General features: G+C 38.9%; 1 protein-coding gene across 4 annotated transcripts in view; it reads left to right on the plus strand.

The window, feature by feature from the left end:
- ARHGAP21 (Rho GTPase activating protein 21) overlaps positions 1-21577 on the plus strand; it is a 114491-nt gene that overhangs the window by 80841 nt on the left and 12073 nt on the right. For 3 of the 4 annotated variants that reach the window (XM_053942927.1, XM_053942898.1, XM_053942908.1), the window contains 8 exons: positions 742-2695; positions 17347-17505; positions 17660-17762; positions 17851-17887; positions 18383-18511; positions 19274-19558; positions 20652-20716; positions 20798-20946. In XM_053942927.1, the coding sequence (XP_053798902.1) occupies positions 742-2695; positions 17347-17505; positions 17660-17762; positions 17851-17887; positions 18383-18511; positions 19274-19558; positions 20652-20716; positions 20798-20946 (2881 nt within the window). The remainder of the gene's footprint in view (positions 1-741; positions 2696-17346; positions 17506-17659; positions 17763-17850; positions 17888-18382; positions 18512-19273; positions 19559-20651; positions 20717-20797; positions 20947-21577) is intronic. The other variant, XM_053942917.1, reaches the window with a different exon arrangement.

Raw genomic sequence — 21577 nt, forward strand, 5'->3', positions numbered from 1 at the left:
CATACTATTTTTACCCCAAAGTTAAAAATGCTAAATATTATTAATATTTTTTGCAGTAAAATTTGGGTACCATGTACTTGCTGTCTCCTGTAAAATATGACTTACAGGGTGTTGGCTGAAAACAATATGTTACTGCTTCAATTTATTCATTATATGTTTAGGAACAGTAGCTTTTATGTAGAAGACATCTTAGAGGAGTGTGTGTGTATGTATCTTTATTTGTCTGTACTTTTCATATGTACTGCATTAAGTGAATAGAGTTGTTTTATACCCTAAGCATATAGAGAATTTTCTAGTGCTATTTGAATTTATTATTCAGCATTTTAACCTATTGAGTGCTGTGAAATTCCAGTTTCCAGCAATGGGAGGCTTAAATGAGGAAAATGTGTGAAGTATCATATTAGAAAGCAGAATTAAAGGGGAAAAAAATACTGTGTTGTGTGCTCATGGATTTCGAGAAACCTGACTTAGTGCCCTACTCACAGTATTTCCTAGAATTGGTCATCAGTTCAGTTTTTTAATTGTTGAGGGAGGGAATGAATGTCATGATTTTGCTTGTTCTGTTTGCTCACTAAGAGGCTGGAATGCTGGTTTTATCTTTTGAACTAACATTTTGTCTGAAATTAGAGGGAGTGTGAATTTTGTACCTGTTCCCCTCCCTTGAAGCTTGATCATGCAAATACTAAATGGCGAAATTTTCCATCTCCCTCACTGAGTACTCACTTAATCTTCTCTCTACAGGCGTATTCCCAAGATGCCTACCTGAAAGGCAACGAAGCCTACAGTGGTAATGCCCACAACATACCAGAGCCACCACCAATATGTTATCCACGCCTGACATCCACAGCCTCTGTTAAGGCACAAGCTGGAGACAAGCTCCCTTCTGACTTCTCGCTGGGGAAACAGCAAGTCAGTAGACCAGTCCGGGCATTGACACAGCCAGAGAGGGCCTACAGAATGGAAATACAAGTGCCTCCATCTCCAACAGACATTGCAAAATCAAATACAGCCGTGTGCGTTTGCAATGAAACTGTAAGGACTGTTATTGTGCCTTCTGAGAAGGCTGTAGATTTGCCATCTTGCAGAAATAATCATGCTGGTCCATCACACAGGACAGAGGAAGTAAGATACGGCGTAAAAGATCAAACAAGTCTAAAAGCATGGACCACCACATCACCACCATCTTTAGTGTCCACTGCCATTGTACTTCCCCAGACTCCAATAACAAGACCAATTGATACAACTGTAACAGTAAGCAAAGCTTCAAATTATGTAGTATGTCCAGAAGGCATCCCAAACACTAGACCTTCTACTCAAGCCACAGACTCACCCTCAGTCTCTGCTAATCACTACAGTTCTCCAACCTCCCACCAGCATATAGACTGGAAGACCTACAAAACTTACAAGGAGTACATTGATAACAGGCGCATGCACATGTATGGCTCCAGAACAATACAGGAAAGGTTAGATAGCTTAAGGGCAGCTTCTCAGAACACAACTGAGTATAATCAGGTGGTGCCAAATCGCACTGCTTCTCAGGTACGGCGCAGGAGCACCTCTCATGACAGGGTTCCACAGTCTGTCCAGATCCGGCAGAGAAGCGTATCCCAGGAAAGGCTTGAAGATCCCGTGTTGATGAAAGAATGGCCCCGAAGTGCTTCACAAGATACTCTAACTTCACCTTCAGTCAATGCTAGAAATCACAGGGCTCGGTCGTGGGATTATCTCAGCAAACAGGGTGAAGTGCTAGAAAATTTTCATTCTGAGAATATGATTGGAGATGCAAATGGAGATAGGAGAAAGACTTACAAATGGACAGGGTTTACTGAACAAGATGATCGGCGAGGTATTTATGACAGATCTAGACAACATGCATTTCATATGTCCCTTCGAGGTCAAAACTTCCCTATTGCTCCGAATACTTATATTTCAGACAACAGGAGAACTGGTAGTAGAGCTTCTCTGCCTGGTTCTCACTTTCAGAAAGTTTCACCAGATATTAAAGTCTTACAGCCTTCTCGCGATTCGCAAACTCCTGGGGGAGTTTCAAAATCTGCAGGTGTTTCACAAGAAAGGTTGTGTCTCACACCAGCCAGAAGTTCTAAAAGTAGCTCTCTGAAGAACTCGGCTCCCTATGCAGCAAAACCATCGATTCCCCTTAACCAGGGCCTGGATGCTATTGCCAGCAAAGACCAAAGAACAGTAAATCATTTGCATCAAAGCAGTCTGTTAAACCAACAGTCAAGGATCCGAGCCGAAGGTGCTCCAGATCACAGAACAGAATCTGGTAAAACCATCCAGCCCTCCTCTCTGGCTCCAGCTTCTGCCAAACTTGTTCAGCCAACAAGTGAGTGTTTAACTACCTCTGACAATGTAGATGGTTCCATCAGACAAAAGATTCATGGTATTGAAAGGGAAGATGTTCGTGAGTCTGAAAGTCTGCAAATGGATGTTCAGGGAAATGACAAAGACACAGTGGTCATGCGGGACAAATCACCTTCTGGCCACCAAACTCCCCAGCCTTTGAGGCATCAGTCCTACATTCTTGCTGTAAATGACCAAGAGGCAGCCTCGGACACTACCTGTTGGTTACCTAATGATGCTCGGAGAGAAGTCCACATAAAAAGAATAGAAGAAAGGAAAGCATCGAGTTCCAGCCCACCTGGTGACTCTTTGGCTTCAATTCCGTTTATTGGTGAGTTAAATTATTTCTGTGTATATCAAATGCTTTTCTGTCGTAAAGGTGATGAAAAACAAGATGCCAGGTAGCTGACTGCTATTCCTGTAAGCCCAGGTTGAGAGGCAGGGGAGATTTTTTCTCATCTAAAATAACTTTGGGTTGGTAAAAGGAAAAATATTTTTCAGTGGAGAAAAAAAAAAATTCTGTTTTGTTTGGGGGTCCTGGAGAATGAGTGTAAAAAAGCCCACAGTGATGTAATATTTTTCTAGAGTTTTCTTTAACCCTCTGGGTAAGTCTGTGTTACATAACTCCATGTAGTTATCGCTCCACATAATGTTGTGATGTTACATATATGGACAACTGGCATTTTGCAACACCTTTCAAATACTTTTATTTCTCTAGTATAAAACATACTTGGAATCCAGTACAGAGGGAATATGGATGCAAATCCATAGAAGAGTGATTTGTCAGGAAAAAAGTTTTTAAGCTGAATAGGTATGGTGAAAGATTTCTGAGACAGATGGGGAATAGATGAAAGCTGTTTCAGGTGAAGGGATAGCAATAAAAAGAAGTGGATTTGCAAGTAAAGATGCTAATGCGGATATGAATGAAAGAGTTTGTGGAAGCAGAATCTGAGAAGGCAAAATGATTTGCCTGTGTGCTGTAACACAAACAGAACTGGAATTACAGAGAGCTTATGGGAAGGGCACTGAAGAGGAAAAGAACCAAAGGAAGGGTTTGATATAGTAGAAAAAAATTATATTGAAAGTTGGATATGTGATGAATCAGTGTCTTCTGCTGAAGAGAGGGTTACAGTGCAGAGCATTTCTGTTCTATCCAAGTAGTCAATACCTCTGTTGTCTTTGTCCTGCTGTTGTTGGGTTGGTTTTTCTTTTGTTGTGACTGATTTAATTCTTTGTAGTCTGGATGTCTGTGCATCATTTTCCACAGGACTTGATTTATACCTGACTCTCTGTGCTCTTGAATTTAGTGTAGGAAGTATTTAGAAAATACTGAATACGGAATTTTGATTCTCAGACTCATCTGTGTGAAAAAAAACAACTCTTTTTAATGATTCTTTTTGGGTTTTTCTTTACACATTAGGTTAAGGGAATTACAGATGCAATGTCACAGCATAATTTTCTTCTGTTGGGGATCTGAAGCAGTGATTTTTTCCCCTAGTATTATCTATAATATCTGCTACTAGTTGAAAGTGAATAACCAAAAAACACTGCAGAAGCTTTGTGTTCATCAGAAAATGGAAATCATACAAAAAATACAATAATTCTGGTCTTTTGACAAAATATCGGTAAGACATTAAAAGTGCTTTCTTAGCTAGCAGATACTGCTTTTGTTGGGTTTTTCATTTTGAATGGGAGTTGTATAGATCTTTTCCATTCTTGTTATTATTACTGGATGCATCAGTGTAATTTTAGATTCTTCTTTAGACCTAGGCAATCTGTCTTTAAGGATTAGCAAAGTTTGTGAGCCACGTAACTGATCTTTGTGTAGGATTTTTCATTACTCTGCCTAAAATCAGTGTTGGGCTCTTGATTTAGTTGCATTCCATGTTTGCTGGGAGTATTTTAATTCCATACAGTTGAAATGTCATGTTAAAATCAGATCAAGATTGGTAACATCAAGCCCAACCTTTTCTACACTTTCTCCTTTCTTGGTTTTGTCAAAGATTTCCTATGAACTTTTATTTATGTGACTTGCTTCTATATTTTAGAGAAATGTGTTTATTAAAGTTCAAAGAAGCCTTAAACATGTCAGTTGAACTGTATGTGGTAGCAGCTGAGCAGTTCAGAAGGAACAAAATTGTAACTCTCTGCTGCAGCCTCTTGGCATAACACCACATGGGATTGAATTCTTGTAAGCCTCTTGGAATGAAACCTCCTGAATGTTCCAGAAATACTGAAACCTGATGCTTCTAGAGCATAGGCACTATCTGAGTCAGCATGGTCCTTGTGGCTGTTTTCCTGGCAAGAAATTCCTTTGCCAGTACAGGGGCTGTGGAAAGCTCCTACCCCAGCTCCAGCACCCTGAAGAGGAAATAACCCTCTCTGAATAGAAAGAGCATGAGATGTTATGAAAATGGACCACTTCTTATGTTAGAGTTTATATGCATTATTCTAACTTTGCTTGCTCTGCTATCTTTATGCCTAATTACAACTTCACTTGTTAAAAGCTGTACTTAATCAGACAGATAAAACCCTAGATCTGCTTTGAAATTCAGTTAAAGGCTTTTTAACTCTTCAGATGGAAAATCACTGGGAGTTTTGGTTTAGAGTTTTCTTTTGGGTTTTTAGGATTTTTTTTTCCTTCTCTGATTATTGAGAAGGATCTTACTTTAAATGAAGACGTACCTTGGAGTTGGCAAATAGCTTTACTTCCCTTATGCTTATATCCACATAGTAGGGTTTTTTGCATTCTTAGGTTTTATTGGATAGAACTAATTTAATACACTTAGTGAAGTTACTTGTACAGTAGATACTTGGAGTAGTGTAAAAATGTAAATTTGGGGGAGAGTAACAAATATCTTCCAAGGCTACGGATTGCTACCTTTTAAAATGTGTGGTGTTTAAAATATTTGTGCTGTGTCTATTTTTATCACCACTTTTTGCTTTTTAAAAGTAGTAGATATGGCCAGGACCATATTTTGGTAGAAATTCAGCCAGGAACAGTTGGCTTTTGCAGCAGTATTTTATGACTAACCCTCTTCTGAGAACAGCACAACATCAGGATTATTTTAGCCCTGTGTAAGTAGTACAGTGCCCTATATCACAAACAGAAATCTAGGCAGAGTTTCTGTTGAGCTTCCTTACATCAGATTCTTGTAGGGATCATGGTGGGTTACTGAAGAACTGCCTTTTGACACTAATCTTTCCAAAAAGGTAGTTCAGAAGCAGGGAGATTTAAATTTTGGGTGTAATTTATTAATAGAAATGAGAGATCTGTTCAGACCAAACCTGGTAGGTAGCTGTAATATCTTTTATGGGAGAAATGGATTTATTTGAAAAAAAATAGGCAAAATATTGTGTATTCCAGCTCTTCAGGTAAGCACATGTTCTTGAGGGATGATGAAGTTGCCAGCTTTACAGATAAACATACAGTGGTATTGCACACTTTGCTACTTTCTATATGCTACTAAATGCAGGATATTGTGGTTGTCAGAAAGCTGCTATTTCTATTTCAGGTCCAGAGAAAAGTTGTGTCCTTAAAATGGACTTTATTGTTTCAAACCATACAAGTTAGTCTAGTGACAGTCTACTGTTTTTACCAGGAAAAGGTCTCATCTGTTCTCTAGACTAATAAAAATATCATTTGCTCTATTAGTGACTATATTTGCAATTGTGTTTAATGTGCATTTTTCAGACTTGTAATTTTTGCATGATTTCTGTGCTAGAGGGCAGCAAATGATAATTTTCTGACCTACTGGGTAATTTTTGGATGAGTTAGTCTTCACTGGACTGGAAAGTAGAATGCTGCTCAACATCCTGATAGATGTGGATGACAAGTGGTGTCTCTCAGGGGTACTTATTGGGACCAGGATTATTAAATATCTTCATTAATGACCTGGACAGTGGGTTTGAGTGCACCTTGGCAGATTTGCAGATGACACCAAGCTTGAGAGGTGCTGTTGCCGCACCTGGAGAATGGGATGCCATCCAGAGGCACCTGGACAACTGGAGGAGTAGGCACATGGGAATCTCCTGTGGTTTAACAAGACCAATGCAAGGTGCCCTGAGTCAGGGCAACCCCTGGTGTCAGCACAGGCCGGGGAATGGACAGAGCGAGAGCAGCCCTGCCCAGAGGGGCTTGGGTTGCTGCTGGGTGAGAGGCTGGACATGACCCAGCCATGTGCACTCACAGCCCAGAGAGCCAAACGTGCACTGGGCTGCATCAAAAGCAGCGTGGGCAGCTGGTAAAGGGAGGGGATCCTGCCCTCTACTCTGCTTTGGTGAGACCCCACCTGCCATGCTGCATCCAGCTCTGGGGTCCCCAGCAGGGAAGGTGTGGACCTGTTGAAGCAAGTCCAGAGGAGAGGGGCACCAAGTTCAGCAGAGGGATGAAGCACCTTTCCTATGAGGAAAGGCTGAGAGAATTGGGATTGTTCAGCCTGGAGAAGAGAAGGCTCTGGGGTGCTGTAATTGTGGCCTTCCTCCTGAAGAGAGCCTACAAGAAAGATGGAGAGAGACTTCTTGCAAGAATGTGTAGTGACAGCACAAGGGGCAATGGATTTAAAGTGAGGTTTAGATAAAATATTAAGAGGAAGTTCTTTACTGTGAGGGTAGTGAAATACTGAAACAGGTTGCCCAGAGAAGCTGTGGACGCCCTATTCCTAGAAGCATTTAAGGCCTGGTTGGGTGGGTGTCTGAGCAACCTGGTGTAGTGGAAGGTGTCCCTGCCCTCAGTAAGGGGCTTGGGTCCCTTCCAACCCAAACCATTTTATGAATTTTGTAACTGTTGAGAAAATGTTGATTCAGGATATAGTTATTTTAATACATTTAGTAGACACAAATGTCTAGTGTTCGTGTCTGAGATTTGCAGCAAGGTTGAAAATATTTTTTGCTTCTTACAATACTTACTGTAGAGTAGAAAGAAATGTAAAAGAGGTTAATCCAATTCCTATATTGAGTTGAATGAACTACCCACAGGAGTGAAATGGGGGCACTACTTCAATACTTGACCTGATTGCAGCATGTGTAGCTGTCAGGCCAGCTTAGTGCTTGGCCATTACTACTGGGTGGATGTTGTTTCCAGCTTCACAGAGGCCTGTCACATGAAAATTAGTTTTAAACAGATATGTTTTAAAAACCTTAGCCTAAATATCATCTCAAAGTTCAAAATTAGTTCAAAATAAAATCAAGTTGATAGTTATTCTATTAGAGAGTTTTTCCTTAGACATACAGTAGCATCATGTAAGTACAAAGATTTTTCCTCAAAGGTGTGATCCTATATTGAAAATATTTAGCACATCCTTACCCTGGAAAATTTTTAGGTGACTTCATTCCACTATTAATTTGTGAATAACAGGGAAAATTACCCAGATAAAAATACCTGACCGGACTTTGATAACACCAAAATATTGTAAAAATTAGATGAGTGTTCTCTCCCTGACTGAAACTCATACATTAGAAAGGGTATAAGAACAGGACAAGGATATGTGATACTTTCTATTCTCCCACTATTCGCACTTTAAAATATCTCTGAGCCAAATGTGATTTCAAGTCTACCATAAATTCCACTATTCTCTTCTGCATTACAGTCAAATTTTGTTATCCAATACCCTGTATTGATTTAAATAAAGATTTGCCTGGGATTTCACAGTTGAAACTACATGGTATTTATTCCCTTAGTGTGTGTGTGTTTTTCTAAACCAGGTCTCCTGTTGACTAAATTCACAGTGTGGGTTGAAAGGGTCCCTAAAGACCATCCAGTTCCAAGCCCCTGCCATCAGTGGAAACACCTTCCACTAGGTTGCTCAGAGCCTTATTCAAACTGGCCTTGAACACTTCCAGGGATGGGGCATCCAGAGCTTCCCTGGGGAATCTGTTGCAGTGCAATACCACCCTTACAATACATCTCTCTATTGCTTCTACCCTTAGTGCAGGCAAACCACCGCAGCGATTTCTGTGCTAGTAATCAGGCACACTGTGCTGTTCACCATGCTTTAAAAGTTGGGGGTTCTGGGGGGGTTTGGAGTTTGTTTGTTTGTTTGTTTTGGTTTGTTTGTGTGTTTGTTGTTTTGTTGTTTTTGGGGTTTTTTTGTCTGTGTTTTTTTTTTTTTTTTGTATTTCATGACCTGTTTTTTTACAAACATGTCATAAATAAAAGCACCTGGGTACTTGCAAATTAAAAGATAGGGTAAATGTACCTGGCTTCCAGTAAGTTCTGCTCAACCCTGGTTTTATTTTTCTTTTTTTTTTATGTTGTTCTTGTTGTTGTTACTATATGTGTTTTTTAAAGTGTATTAACTAAGGAATTAGGAGTTGAAACATTCTAAACCACCTTTTAGTTAGGCTTTTCAGGCAACTTTATTATACATGTGACTGTATATATCTTCTTTAGTGCTGGAAGTAGGGGTGTATAGCTTTACCTTATCAATACTTACCTTTAAGTCCTAGGTCATGTACGTAACTCCAAGTATTTTTTGGAAGTGTAAGGACTTACTGCCTTGTCTTAGTGGATTATGTGCCATACTTTCCCTATCTACCCCCTACATCTTAATGCCTCTCTCTGCAGGCTGCTGAAGCTTGGAGGATGACAATGTGAATACATTGAATACAATTGAAACAAGAAAATAAATTTATATGCTTGCATAACACGCTATGAAAAAAGGTTATGATGGTAGGAATAGACAAAGTTAGGGGGAAAAAGCAGAAACCTTCTCATAAGCAGAAAGGAAGCATTTGAAAGAATGTACTCATTCGGTGTTCCCCTTATGAGGAGGGAGAAACTCCAAACCTCAGACTTCTCCAACAGAGATTGTGGTTCATTAACTCAAAGTGTGTGGATTTCTTCAGGGCAAATGGTGGCTGAATACTGATGGCTGATATGGTGTGTTTTAAGGCAAAACTGCTAGCAGTCAAGATGAAAATGAAAATCTTCAGCTATTGTGATAATTTTCTTTTCTACAAGTTGTTGCCTAGCTATTCTAAACTATGAAAATACAAATGCAATTGCAGTAGAGATTAGGGCTGACAAATGTTCATTTTTGAGGGCTGTTTCTTCCATTATTATCGTGATGGTGTTGGAACAGCTTTTAACATGTCATCAGTGTTTCTAAGATAAGCATCAGTCTTGTATTTTTTTTCCAGGGTTTTACAGTGTGACCTGCCAAATCACTGTTGCTCCAGGCTGAACACTTCAGTGTTTCTTATTCAAAGAACATTTTTTAAATCATCGTGGTATTCTGAACTATAGCGGCCAAAACGCAAAATTACAAATTAGTTTTTTAAATACCATTTAAATGCTTCTGTAACTCAAAAATATTTTTTAAATTAAAACTTGAAATTTGGAGCAATAATTCATAACATCTTGAAGAGTTTTAATTGAGTAGCAGCATCAGATTTGTTTGATAGTGAATAATATTTTCAAAGCATAAATCATCCTAAGTGTATCATTATAACTTCAAATAATTGCAGGTAGTAAGGGAATGCTGTCGAGGTTGTTGGCAACAGAAAAATATACTGAGAGTTGTACTTTTTTTTTGTGATGGGGTAATATGGCAAGCAGGAACCTTTAGAATTGCTTTATGTGGAAAGATAGTTAAACTTTTTTGTTTGACACTGAAATAAACAACAGACCTCCACAGATACAGTTTTCACAATAGTCTGACCTGAAGAATAATCTTGGGAAGCCTTTTCTGTTTGTGAAATGTAGTCAGTATAACAAACATATTATTTACATGAGTGCATTAGCAGAGGACTGGATCTGATGATTCAGGAAGCTTGTTGCAGTCATGTGTTTCTGGGGCTTAGAGCCATGAATGTGCTCAGCATGCAGACATGTTTCCATTCTATTCTTTTGGCCACATGAGGATAATTACATAAAGCAGATATATGAAGAAGCTCTTCGTAAAGACAATTAGTGCTGGAAGTACTTAAAAACTAGCCAAAAAAAAAAAAAAAAAGGATTTCTAAAGGTTCTTTTTTGAAAAAATGAGGTAACAGGTAATGAGGAATCCAGGCAATAGTTATCTTTTTTTCCAAATCAGGTGTTTAAGCCTTCGAAGTCAATACATAAGGGAGCTTTTTACCCTTCCAGGCTGAATTATAAGATGCAGCAGTTTGTACTGCAGGATTTAAAACAAGATGTCACTGTTTTGGGGCGTTTATTAGTCCTTTGTGCTATCTTATATAATAGCAGGGTTAATTCCATATAGTTTACTTTTGATTCAGTGATTTGTTTTTGTCTATTGGTTGTTTCCGGCCTTCTCACTACTGGTGAAATTGTTTATGTGGTATTTTTATTTGATTGTCTTCCTGACAGGCTTTTAAGAAAAACAGCCTATATTAGTGTCTGTGTTTACCTTACTGGCAGCTTCTTCTGGGGTTTCTTGGAGACAGACTTGTTTCTACTTTCTTACCAGTGTCAATGAGGATCTTTTTCCTAACCTCTGTTGTCTTGTCCGTGCTCTCTCCTTCCTTTCTGTGTTCTTCTCACTGGTGCCACTTCCCTGCAGTCTCTGTCCCCATGCTGTGCTGTCCCTTGCTCCACTTGTGCCTCAGCAGCCTTTTCTCTACTCCTTTTTGTCCTGCCTGCTGCTGAGTTTAAGGAAGGGACATTGGTGCACATGGCTGTACTTTAAAGGAAGTGCTGCCTGTAGCAAGCTGGAGTGAATCTAACCTGAGAGGCACAGAAGGCATATTGCACATAGGGCAAGATTTTAAAGCTTTTATCTATTGTATTGAGGAAGAATACGTCAGAGTAAGGTATTGTTGGGGCATTGTGAAAATGCAGAGCCTGTTGTGGTATCATGTACTGTGGAGTATTTGGACAGGCCAAGGATGTGGAGTGCAAAACGGTTGTTGACAAAGGACTGAAATTCAGTAAGACAGTGCCTCTAAAACCAGTCCTGCTGTAGGGTTGCTGGCACATCCTGTCAGTCCTTCCATAAAGAGAAGATTAGGGTTTTTTTAATTCTACTAACAAGTACTTGATAGTTCCTTCTTTTGTTACATAAACAAATTAATTTGACATGTAAGATTTATTCTTAAATTGTATCCCAAAGCCATACCCTGTTGTTTGAGTGAACTATTAAAGAAATAGAGAGGCAATTATTGAAATACTGTAATGGCTGTGAGGTAGATGCCATCTGAGTCTATAAGGAACCTTGACATCTGTGGCTCAGTTGAATGTAAATAATGTTTTTAATGACTCTTTTAGTTCTTTGCTTTGCAGACAGCAGCATGAGCTACCTTTCTGCAGAAGGCTGGGCTTTTTAAAATCAATCATTGTTACATTTACACAAGATTTGAGTAACCAAAATTGCATTAAATACTACAGGAGCATCTATAAACAAATACCTAATCCAAGGATTTGGTATAGTTGTCAGAAAGCCAGTAATATTAAGATACCGTTATCTCCTTCAATGCATGCATTTTGGGAAATTGTATGTTGGACAATTTTTTTGTTTCTGGGGGTGCATGCTGTCTCAGCATTCTTCATGGGAAATGTAAAGCTGTTTTTAAGTGTGTATTACTACACAGCTGTTACATTTTTATGATCTGAACCTTTAAATCAGGTAAATAGTCTTTGATAAAATACATACTTGTTGAATTAAGCTTTGTGGCCATGTATTACATTGTTTGTTTAAATTGAGATGCCCAATTAGTGTTTTAAATGGTAATGTGGTCTGCAAAACATTTAGTAAATAACACAGTTCCTTCTTAAGGTCTTTTGAGGTGTTGAAATACTGCTTGCAAGACCGCCATGTCTGAAGGGGAATAAATGTGAAGGATGACTTTAGCCTTGGGAAGCTGTTTCTTTTTCCAGTATTTTTTTATTACTAGTGAAGAAAAGCTTTGGCAAACTGAATCTGTATGGATTGGAGGAGGAATCACCTTTCTCAGTTAATAATCCCTATTAAAGCATCCTTGATGGTGGCTGTACTAAAGTCTCTCTGTGAATTGGCTTCCCATGTGTGTATGATTCAGTTAACTAAACAACTTCCTTCAGTACCTCTCTCCCTTGCTTCCCCACCCCCACAAGAAAAAAAAAAAAAAAAGAAACCACAAACCAGCCAAAGCTCAACAACAAACACAAACCCCACAATCATTACCAATTTGGATAAAGAGGATTTTCTTAAGACAGCTCCAGTGCAGCTCAACCCATACCTGCCATGCAACCCAATGAAATGCATCTGAAGGTGCTGACAGAGATGACTGGTGTCATTGCAGAGATACTGTCTTTGAAGGATTGTGAAGACTGGAAAAGGTTCCTATTAAATGGAAAAAAGCAAATGGTACACCCATCTTGAAAAATTATGAGAAGGACAATTCAGGGAAGGCAGTCAGTTGACCTTATCTGCGTCCTCAGGAAAATCCTGGAGTTGGTCCTCTTGGAGCTAGTTTCTGGACAAAGGAAGGAGAAGGAGATTTGGAATAGCATGGATTTGCAAAGTGTTTGGATAATGGCATTGCTTTTTGTAATGAGATGAGTAGGTGTACGAATGAGAGGAAGATGGAGGGGGTCACCAGCCTTGACTTCAGCAAGGGTTTTGAGCTCTTCATTGACACCATCCTCGTGCCATAGACTAGATGGGTGTACTGCTGGAGGCATAGAAAAACTGGATTATCAGGTCTAAAAGGTAGTACTTAAGTGTTCATATTCTGCCTGAAGGCTGGTTACCAGTGGTGTTCTTCAGGGCCGTCTTGTTTAATTTTAATGGCCTTGAGAGGAGATAGGATATGCTTATTAAGTTTGACAACACTAGACTTACACTCTCCTGGTCTGTATCAATAAGGAAGAACACAGCCAGGATATTGAGGGAGATCTTCTCCTTCATTTGGCACTTGTTGGGTAAGAGCCCTCACCAGCATGGTCTGAATTCAGCATTCACCCTGCCTTGTGGAGAATGTGAACCTAAGAGACCTTCTGAGGTTTCCTTTCACCTGAATAATTCTGTGATTCATTTAAATTGCATTTGAGCTTCTCAAAATGTGCCCCCTTTTGTGTTCAGGTTATTACTGTCAAACCTTAAAGTTTAAGGTACTGTTCAGGAGATGGGATAAACAAACACATTAAATGCTATATTAATCACGATAAAATTGTACTGCAGCAGCTTAATAGGTTGTAATATGGATCTGTGCTTTTTTTTTTAGTGATTTTGTGTCTGTTTCTTTGAATATCTGATAAATTGGTTAATACTTGTTCCTTACCTACTTATTCACATAGTGGGGATAGCATGTCCTGTTTGTCATGCTTCCTTGCCCATGAAATTCTCAGTTTTGAAATCTCTGGTTCTCTGGGGCCTCTGAGCCCATTCTGTATAAATCTGTCTGTATCAGGTTTTTTTCACCTCACCTACATTGTGTGCAGATGCTCTCTATCTTTGTAGGTCCCCAATCTCCAGCTGCATGGTGATACAAGCCTACTTTGATGCACAGATTTCTCTGTACCTTGGCTAGAGGATCAGTTAGTTGTGGCTGGAGCTGTGTTGTATTACAAGTTCCCAGTGTCTTACCCCTATAAATGTTTATGCATTGAAGGGCTCTTCTTGAAAACTATTAGTTGTAACTGTTGACCTGTTGTACTCTCGTGCAAACAGAAGTGACAAGTGGCATCCCCCCTTGGCAAGAGATGCTCTGTCACTGTGCTGACTTGGTTCTGATGGCCAGTGTCTTGCATCACTTCATAGACAATAATGCAGAACAGATTGTGACTGAAAAGTATAACATAAAGTAGTCCTGGAATAACAGAATCATACGGACCCATCAGGATCATTGAGTCTAACTCCTGGCCTTGTGCAAGACACCCCAAGAATCACACCATGAGCCCAGGAGCATTGTCCAAACCCTTCCTGAACTCAGTCTGCCTTGGTGCTGTGACCACTTCCCCGGGGAGCTGTTCCAGTGCCCACCAGCCCTCTGGGTGAAGAACCTTTTCCAGATATCCCACCTAAACCTCTCCTGACTCAGCTCTGTGCTGTTTCCTTGAGTCCTGTTTCTGGTCAGAAGAGCGAAGAAGAGATCGGTGTCTGCCCCTCTTGTTCTCCTTGTGAGGATGTTGAAGGTCACAATGAGGTCTCCCCTTCTCCAGCCTCAACAGACCAAGGGACCTCAGAGACCTCCAGACCCTTTACCATCCTTGTGGCCCTCCTGTGGATGCTCTCTAACAGTTTAATCTCTTTCTTATATTGTGGCACCCAGAACTGCCCCCAGCACTTGAGATGAGGCTGCCCCAGTGCAGAGCAGGGGACAATCTCCTCCCCTTCCCAGCTGGCCATGCTGTACCTGATGCCCCCCAGGACAGGGTTGGCCCTCCTGGCTGCCAGGGCACTGCTGGCTCAGGTTCAACTTGCCACAGACCAGGACTTCCAGGTCCCTTTCTGTGGCACTGCTCTCCAGCCTCTCGTTGCCCAGTCTCTACACACAACCAGAGTTTCCCCATCCCAGGTGCAGAATCTGGCACTTGCCCTTGTTGAACTTTATATGGTTGCTCAGCCTTCTAACTTGTCAAGGGCCTCTCTACTCTTGAAGGAGTTGACAGCTACTCTGACTTTAATATTGTTAGCAAACCTACTTGGTATTACTTTGAGTCCTGTGTCCATGTGATTAAAGTGAAGATGTGGATGAGGACTGGGCTGAGGATGGAGTCCTGTGGAGCCCCAGTAGTGGCAGGTCACCAGTCTGAGGTCACCCCATTCGCTGTAACCCTTTGTGCCCAGCCCATGATCCCGTTGGTCACCCATTGTGTATCAGGAGGGTCCAGCTGTGAGCTGGATGCTTTGTCCAGAAGGAAACTATGAGAGACAGTATCAAAAGCTTTGCTGAAGTCCAAAATGCTTACATCTGCTGGCTTTCTTAGGTCAGTGGAAACATCCATTCACATGCTTTGTGAGGAGTTTTGGGGTGCAAATATGTCAGTCAAGGAAATTGAAAAAGTTAACAAATACTGCAAGCACTTAAAAGAAAGATCAAAATACAAGGAATATATGTAGTTGTTTGGGTTTTGTTTCTTACTGGACAGCAGCAGTGGCACTTGCTAGTACATGAAATTAATAGGCAGAAACTCCTATGGTGTATGTCATAATTTACTCCATCATCACTTTATATTACATAAAAGCTTGCTATTAGCTGACCTTCAGCCTCTTCAGGGACGGAATAGTTATGCCTCTCCTATATTAATGTCATTTGTAGTTCCTCTAAAATTTGCATAGTTCTAAAACAACTTTAATTTTGATTCATCTGGGAATTAGATCCACTGTGAAGTAATAATGATTTGAATAATTATTGTTGCTTTCAGGGACTTAAAGCTGTTCTTCCTCATCTGAATTCTTGGATTTAAGTGTTGTGGGAAATGCTGTAGTGTTGCCAGACATGTTTTGTGTTCGCAGCTCGCACAGATCTATTTCAAGTGCTAGTGTTTTTATAACTTTTGGGAGTAGAGACTATGACATTTGAGATATGTCTGTTAACATAAATAACTTTAACCTGAGCATGTTCAGTCTGCGTAGTAGAACTCAATTGCACAGTGAGTGATTATATTCCTTAGTCAACATTAGTTTCAGGGAAACTCGGCAGATTAAAAAAAAATAGGAAATCGAGCTGTTGTAGGTTTGAAATTGAAGTATAGCTGAGCTTTTTCTTGTGTCTTAGTTGCTGTCATGAAGTCATCTGTAAATGCTTCTTATTTATCACTTTGGATACAAGTGAAACATGAAAAATTTTAAATTGTAGTGTCAGGATTTGGTGTGAATTCTGTTGCTTCTCCTTTTTATTAATGTTTGTAGTTTGCAGCTAGGTTTTTTGGGATATGCTTTTTTAACTTCAAAAGTTACTATATTTTTCACCCCAGACAATTTAGAGGCATGTTACTGCTAAACCATCCTGTACTTTGTTTATTGCCTTGTTCTGAATGTACATTGCCAAATTTTGATGGTACAAGTGCTGCCTTACAGAATTGTTAGTGACTGTTGGAACAGCACAATGCAGCACACGCAGTTGTGTTCACACAAAGCAAAGAATAAACCTCTGTCTGTGAGTGTTCATTGGTTTCAATAGGCTTTTCAGTAGCTCTGCATATTACAATTCTTAGCACCTAGAGTACATTCATATTCATTACGGCAGTACAGTTCAGCCCCTGCTCATGACTTGATTTTTTTTTTCTTTTCCATCCCTTCCTCTACCAGAGCATGAAGCATGATTTTTTTAGTGCTAGTAATTACAGCTCTTTTCTCAAAATGATGGAAAATGCATCTTTTGGCTTCTTCCATCTTGTAAGAAACATGTTAAATACTAGAATATTTAAAGCTTTTTGGAATCTTTCATGATGACCCTTGTGGCTATTGAGACTGAGAGATGCTGGGCATGTATGGCATGCAGTCATTTCTATGAACAGCTAGTGGAAGAACTGATTGGTATGTAGTAGTCCCATCTTTTAAAGGTCTGAACACTTGCTTTTTTATTTGACTGTACGGAGGATGGGGGGATTGGTTCTTTGCATGCTAGATAGCTGTTTAAAATGCTTTTTTTGTTTGCTTGTAACTTGGCTGTTTTATTCGAACACTCTTTAAACCAAATGGCTTTTGATAGTCTGCCCCTGTTTTATTGTAGATATCTGTCTCTTGAGTTCAAACTTACTGATACAATACGTGTGGGTTTTGCTTATGCATATAAACAAAAATTCTCTATTTGCAAATAATATTGAGAGACTAGCAAATAATTTCTGTTTCTTTTGCACACAGCAAAATTGATGATTTTTTGCCTTTATCTCTAATGTAGTTATCATCCCTATGAAATGTAAAAAGCAGCTTCTCTTCATGAAAAAAGGAGTACATTTGACAGTGTGAATTAATTAGAACCCTTTTGTTTGCTATGATGACTTCATGTTTAAGATATCTGATATGCCAGTAATGAGAAGTTCAGACAACTATTTGATTTGAGCATTTGATTAATGCATTTAATATGTTAATGTATGGCATATTACCTTTGTAGATGAACCGACTAGTCCTAGTATTGACCATGATATTGCACACATTCCTGCTTCTGCTGTTATTTCTGCATCTGCTTCTCAAGCACCAGCTATAACAGCTGTTCCTCCCAGTCCTACATCTCCAATCCCTTTAATTCGGCGACAACTTTCACATGATCATGGTGAGCGTTGATTTCATTCTTTTTCTCTTGCAACTTTTTTCCTTTCACACTCTGGAGATCAGGAGTGAAAATTGTAAACTCTTTATTGCTTGAAATAAATCACAAAAATGTAATTCAAGTTCCTGCATACTCAAAAATTTCTATTTCTTTGTAGAATCCATCCGGCCTAGTGTCCTGGATAGCCAGCCTGCAGCAAAAACTGAGAGATCAAAGTCATATGATGAAGGACTGGACGACTACAGAGAAGAGGGAAAATCGTGAGTTCATGGAAAAATTAGTTAATTTGGACATCTGGTTTTTTAAGTGTCTAAAATCTCATTTTAACATTTGTTTTTCTTCCAACAGATCCATTAAACATGTATCTAGTTTAAAGGGGATTAAGGTAGGTAAATATATATATAGCAACTCCTAAACATTACCCATACTGCTATGACAAATGGTTTGAATTATACAGGTCTGTTTTACGAAGTGATGTGCTAAACAGACAGGAAGTTTATTGGAATTGCTACTGATCAAATTGCTGATGTGTGCATCATATAAGTAAACATGGTCTCTTTTTTCCTGGACCCATCACATGGTCCTGGATTTTCATTTTCCTCAGTCTCTGTAAACAAAGCGTATTAAATATGGTGACCTTTTGTGAAAACTCACTAATGAGAGTCTAAGATTTGGGAAGTTTCTCAAAGTATTCTTGGCATGTGTAAGGTATGTGCAAATTTACACACTATTGTTGTGTGTAAACTTTAGAAATTATGTTTTCCTGGGTCCATATTCCCAGGGACATTTTTAAAGTGAGAAACGTCTTGAACACAGGAGCAGCAAATGTCTTATAGAGTTACACTGCGGGCATCGCTTCTTTCTGTGATGTTTGCTCTAGGTCCCAGACAGTCAGAAATCTTCAGAAGACTCTGGTTCCCGAAAAGATTCTTCTTCAGAGGTGTTTGGTGATGATGCCTCCAAGGAAGGATGGCTCCATTTTCGACAGCTTTTTACAGACAAAGGAAAGGTACCTGTCATGTTCGGGGTTTTAACCTAGGACAAATGCTAAGCTTGTGACAAACTAAGATAAGAAACTTCAAGCCTTCCTGTTTAGGTTTTTTAATTTTTGCGGGGGGGGGGGGGGGGGGGATAATATCATCGATAAGAATGTAAAAGTTTTAGATCTGTTAGAAATTGACTTCAGTCAATTCCTCAGCTTTGTCTGCAGACTGCTTTCCAGACTGTTTTAATTTTACATTTCAAAGCATCAGTTGAAATAAACAAATTTCTAATGACTAATTAAATAATAATAATCAGTCCCTTACTTGGTATAGTTGCATTTTTTTTCTCTTTCCTAATAATGAAAAAAGTTGTAATTTTTATGAGTATTGCAGAATTGAGTTCAAATTAACCTTGTGCACAAATATAGTCTAATGCTTAAGGAAAATTTGGTGTCTGGATTTGCTGTGGTGTGAAAATGACATTCTGACTTGGAGGCAGTTTAAAAGGCATGGGCAAGAGTTCCCTAAATACCAGACCAGAAATTGTCTCATTCTGTTTCTTACCTGCTGTCACATGTGAACTCACGCTCAGTGGGTGGTCTGGGAGGGCAGGTTATGGAGCAATTCACTCCTCTAATGGAGAACAATTAGTGAATCCCACTTTGTGTAGTCTTTCTGCCAGCCAGGTGGATAGCTTTTCTGTGTAAAACTTCTGGAGGTAGTTTTGCAATCCAGAAAGGGGCACTGTAACAAATAAGCAATCTGACACCTTGGTTGCTTTTTTTCAGCGAGTTGGTGGGAGCATTCGGCCATGGAAACAACTGTATGTTGTTCTTCGAGGTCATTCACTTTATTTGTACAAGGATAAAAAGGAACAAGTGACCCTCTCTGAGGAAGAACAACCTATAAGCATCAATGCTTGCTTGATAGACATCTCGTACTGTGAAACCAAGAGGAAAAATGTATTTAGACTCACCACTTCAGACCGCGAGTATCTGTTTCAAGCTGAGGACAGAGATAATATGTTAGCATGGATTAAAGCAATACAAGACAACAGCAACTTAAATGATGAGGTGATTGTATAATATTTAAAGCAGAAGTTGTAATTTTTGCATTTTAATTAAAAATGTATTGTGATTTCTTGTAATTAATACTTGAGCAGAAGAATTAATTTTAAATTAACCAGTTGACCAAAATGTGTACAGGAACATAAAAGAAAATAAGGTGAAAGGAAGGGTAACTGAGTAAAGTAATAGAGTTTTAAAAAGTCAGTGTAATCATAATCAGAAAATAGATGTTTGAAATAAATTAGTTAATGCTGTTGCTGATTTGACTAAAGATACACTTTATAGTAAACTAATCTGCCAAAAATACCTAACCTTTTTTAAAAGATAATTGCAAGTTTAGGACCAGTGTGGTCTCTCTTCAGAATTGCATTGCAGAGTCTGCATTGCAGAGTTTGTGCAGTGGTACAGTGTGAAGAGTTTCTCAGTAGTCAAAAAAATGAAACTTTGAAGATGTCTGTTTCTCGGATTAAAAGCTGATGTTTCTATTAATTAAGTCAATGCTCACTGCCAAAGGCAGACATCTGCTATTTTACCTAAGGAGTCAATGTCTGTCCCAATATTGTCCATTGTGTTTTCATTGCAGTGAGCAACAGAGGAATATTTTTATGTCTGTGGTCATGTACATCTACTGAGATTCAAAATAATTATCAAAAATATTACACAGATAGATAAAAAATCATATTTGAATTAATGTCTTTTTCAGCTGTATTTGTAATACTAATTAGTTTTCTAACTACTATGTGCACACAGGATTGGATTTTTTTGAGTAGTAATATGTGTTTACTTGCATTTTTTCTGTTTAAACTTACTTTCAGTTTAAGAGGTATTAATTATGCTTTTAAAAGAAAAACCTGTAAATAGCAGTACTTGATTTGTAATTACTTTTATTTTCCTTGTGGTTTTTCAGTGTTTTGTCTTTACTTTTTTCACGAACAACCTCTTAGGATGTTTGGTTTGGTTGAGGGTTTGGGTTTTTTTAAAGTGGACTAAATTGTTGAATTCTATAGTTATTTGGTTGCCAGAAGAGTTTGATCATATTCTGAAAGGATTTTTTTTCTATTTTATAAGATTATAAAGTATTTCTCAATTCATTTTATAGGATACTGGTGTTACTAGTAGAGATCTAATTAGTCGAAGGATTAAAGAGTACAGTACAATGATGAGGTGGGTGAATTTTATGTTGCCAGTGGTTTTTGTAGAGTTCTTATTTAGCTTCTTTCAACTGAAGTAGTCTCTCTTGTTCAGTTCTTCAAGCAGCAAAACAGAGCCATCTCCCAAAACACCTCGCCAGAGTCTGAGTATCAGACAGACTCTACTTGGAACTAAAGCAGAACAGAGGACTCAGACTCCACATTCTCCTAAGGATGAGACAGAAAGGAAGCTTCTCACTAAAGGTCTGTATGTTTTGTGTATTTCTTTAGTTCCCTTCTGCCCCAGTGTAAGGCCATCCAGGTGCCCTTCTCAGGTATTTTTAAAACATGAAAGGTAAAACATGAAATATGTATAAAACATATACAGGTGCAAACCAAGTATTAGCCCAGGGGTTTTAAGCTGCAGCTTTAGTCACACATTTCTAGGAATTCCTTAATCTCAGATCCTGAAACTTTTATACTAGTCCCCTCTCAAGAGGTTTTTGTGGTTTTTTCCCCTTCAACTCTATGTAGGGCTAACAGCAGTAAACGCAGGTATTAAGCTTCATGAGAACAAAATCTTGTCAAGCTTTGGAAATAATTTTGTGTGTAATTCATACTTCTGTCTCCAGCTGACTTGGAACTTATAAGGTAAATTTTTCCAATAAAGTGCTTCCAAAGTGTAGAACAGATTTTTTTTGTTTTAATTTTTAAAACACAGGAATGAACTTGTATTATTTTTTCCAGAACAAAATTAATGCTTCTTGAGTTCTAAAAAAGTCTGATGAGCTGGCACTGCAAACTTGAATCAGCATCTGAGCTCCATCGAATAATGTCACAATCTACTCCTTTTTATTCTCTTTTTCTTTTCTTTACTTTTTGTTTTTCACATAGT

Source organism: Vidua chalybeata, chromosome 1 (genome assembly GCF_026979565.1).
Source record: "Vidua chalybeata isolate OUT-0048 chromosome 1, bVidCha1 merged haplotype, whole genome shotgun sequence".
Lineage (NCBI taxonomy): Eukaryota > Metazoa > Chordata > Aves > Passeriformes > Viduidae > Vidua > Vidua chalybeata.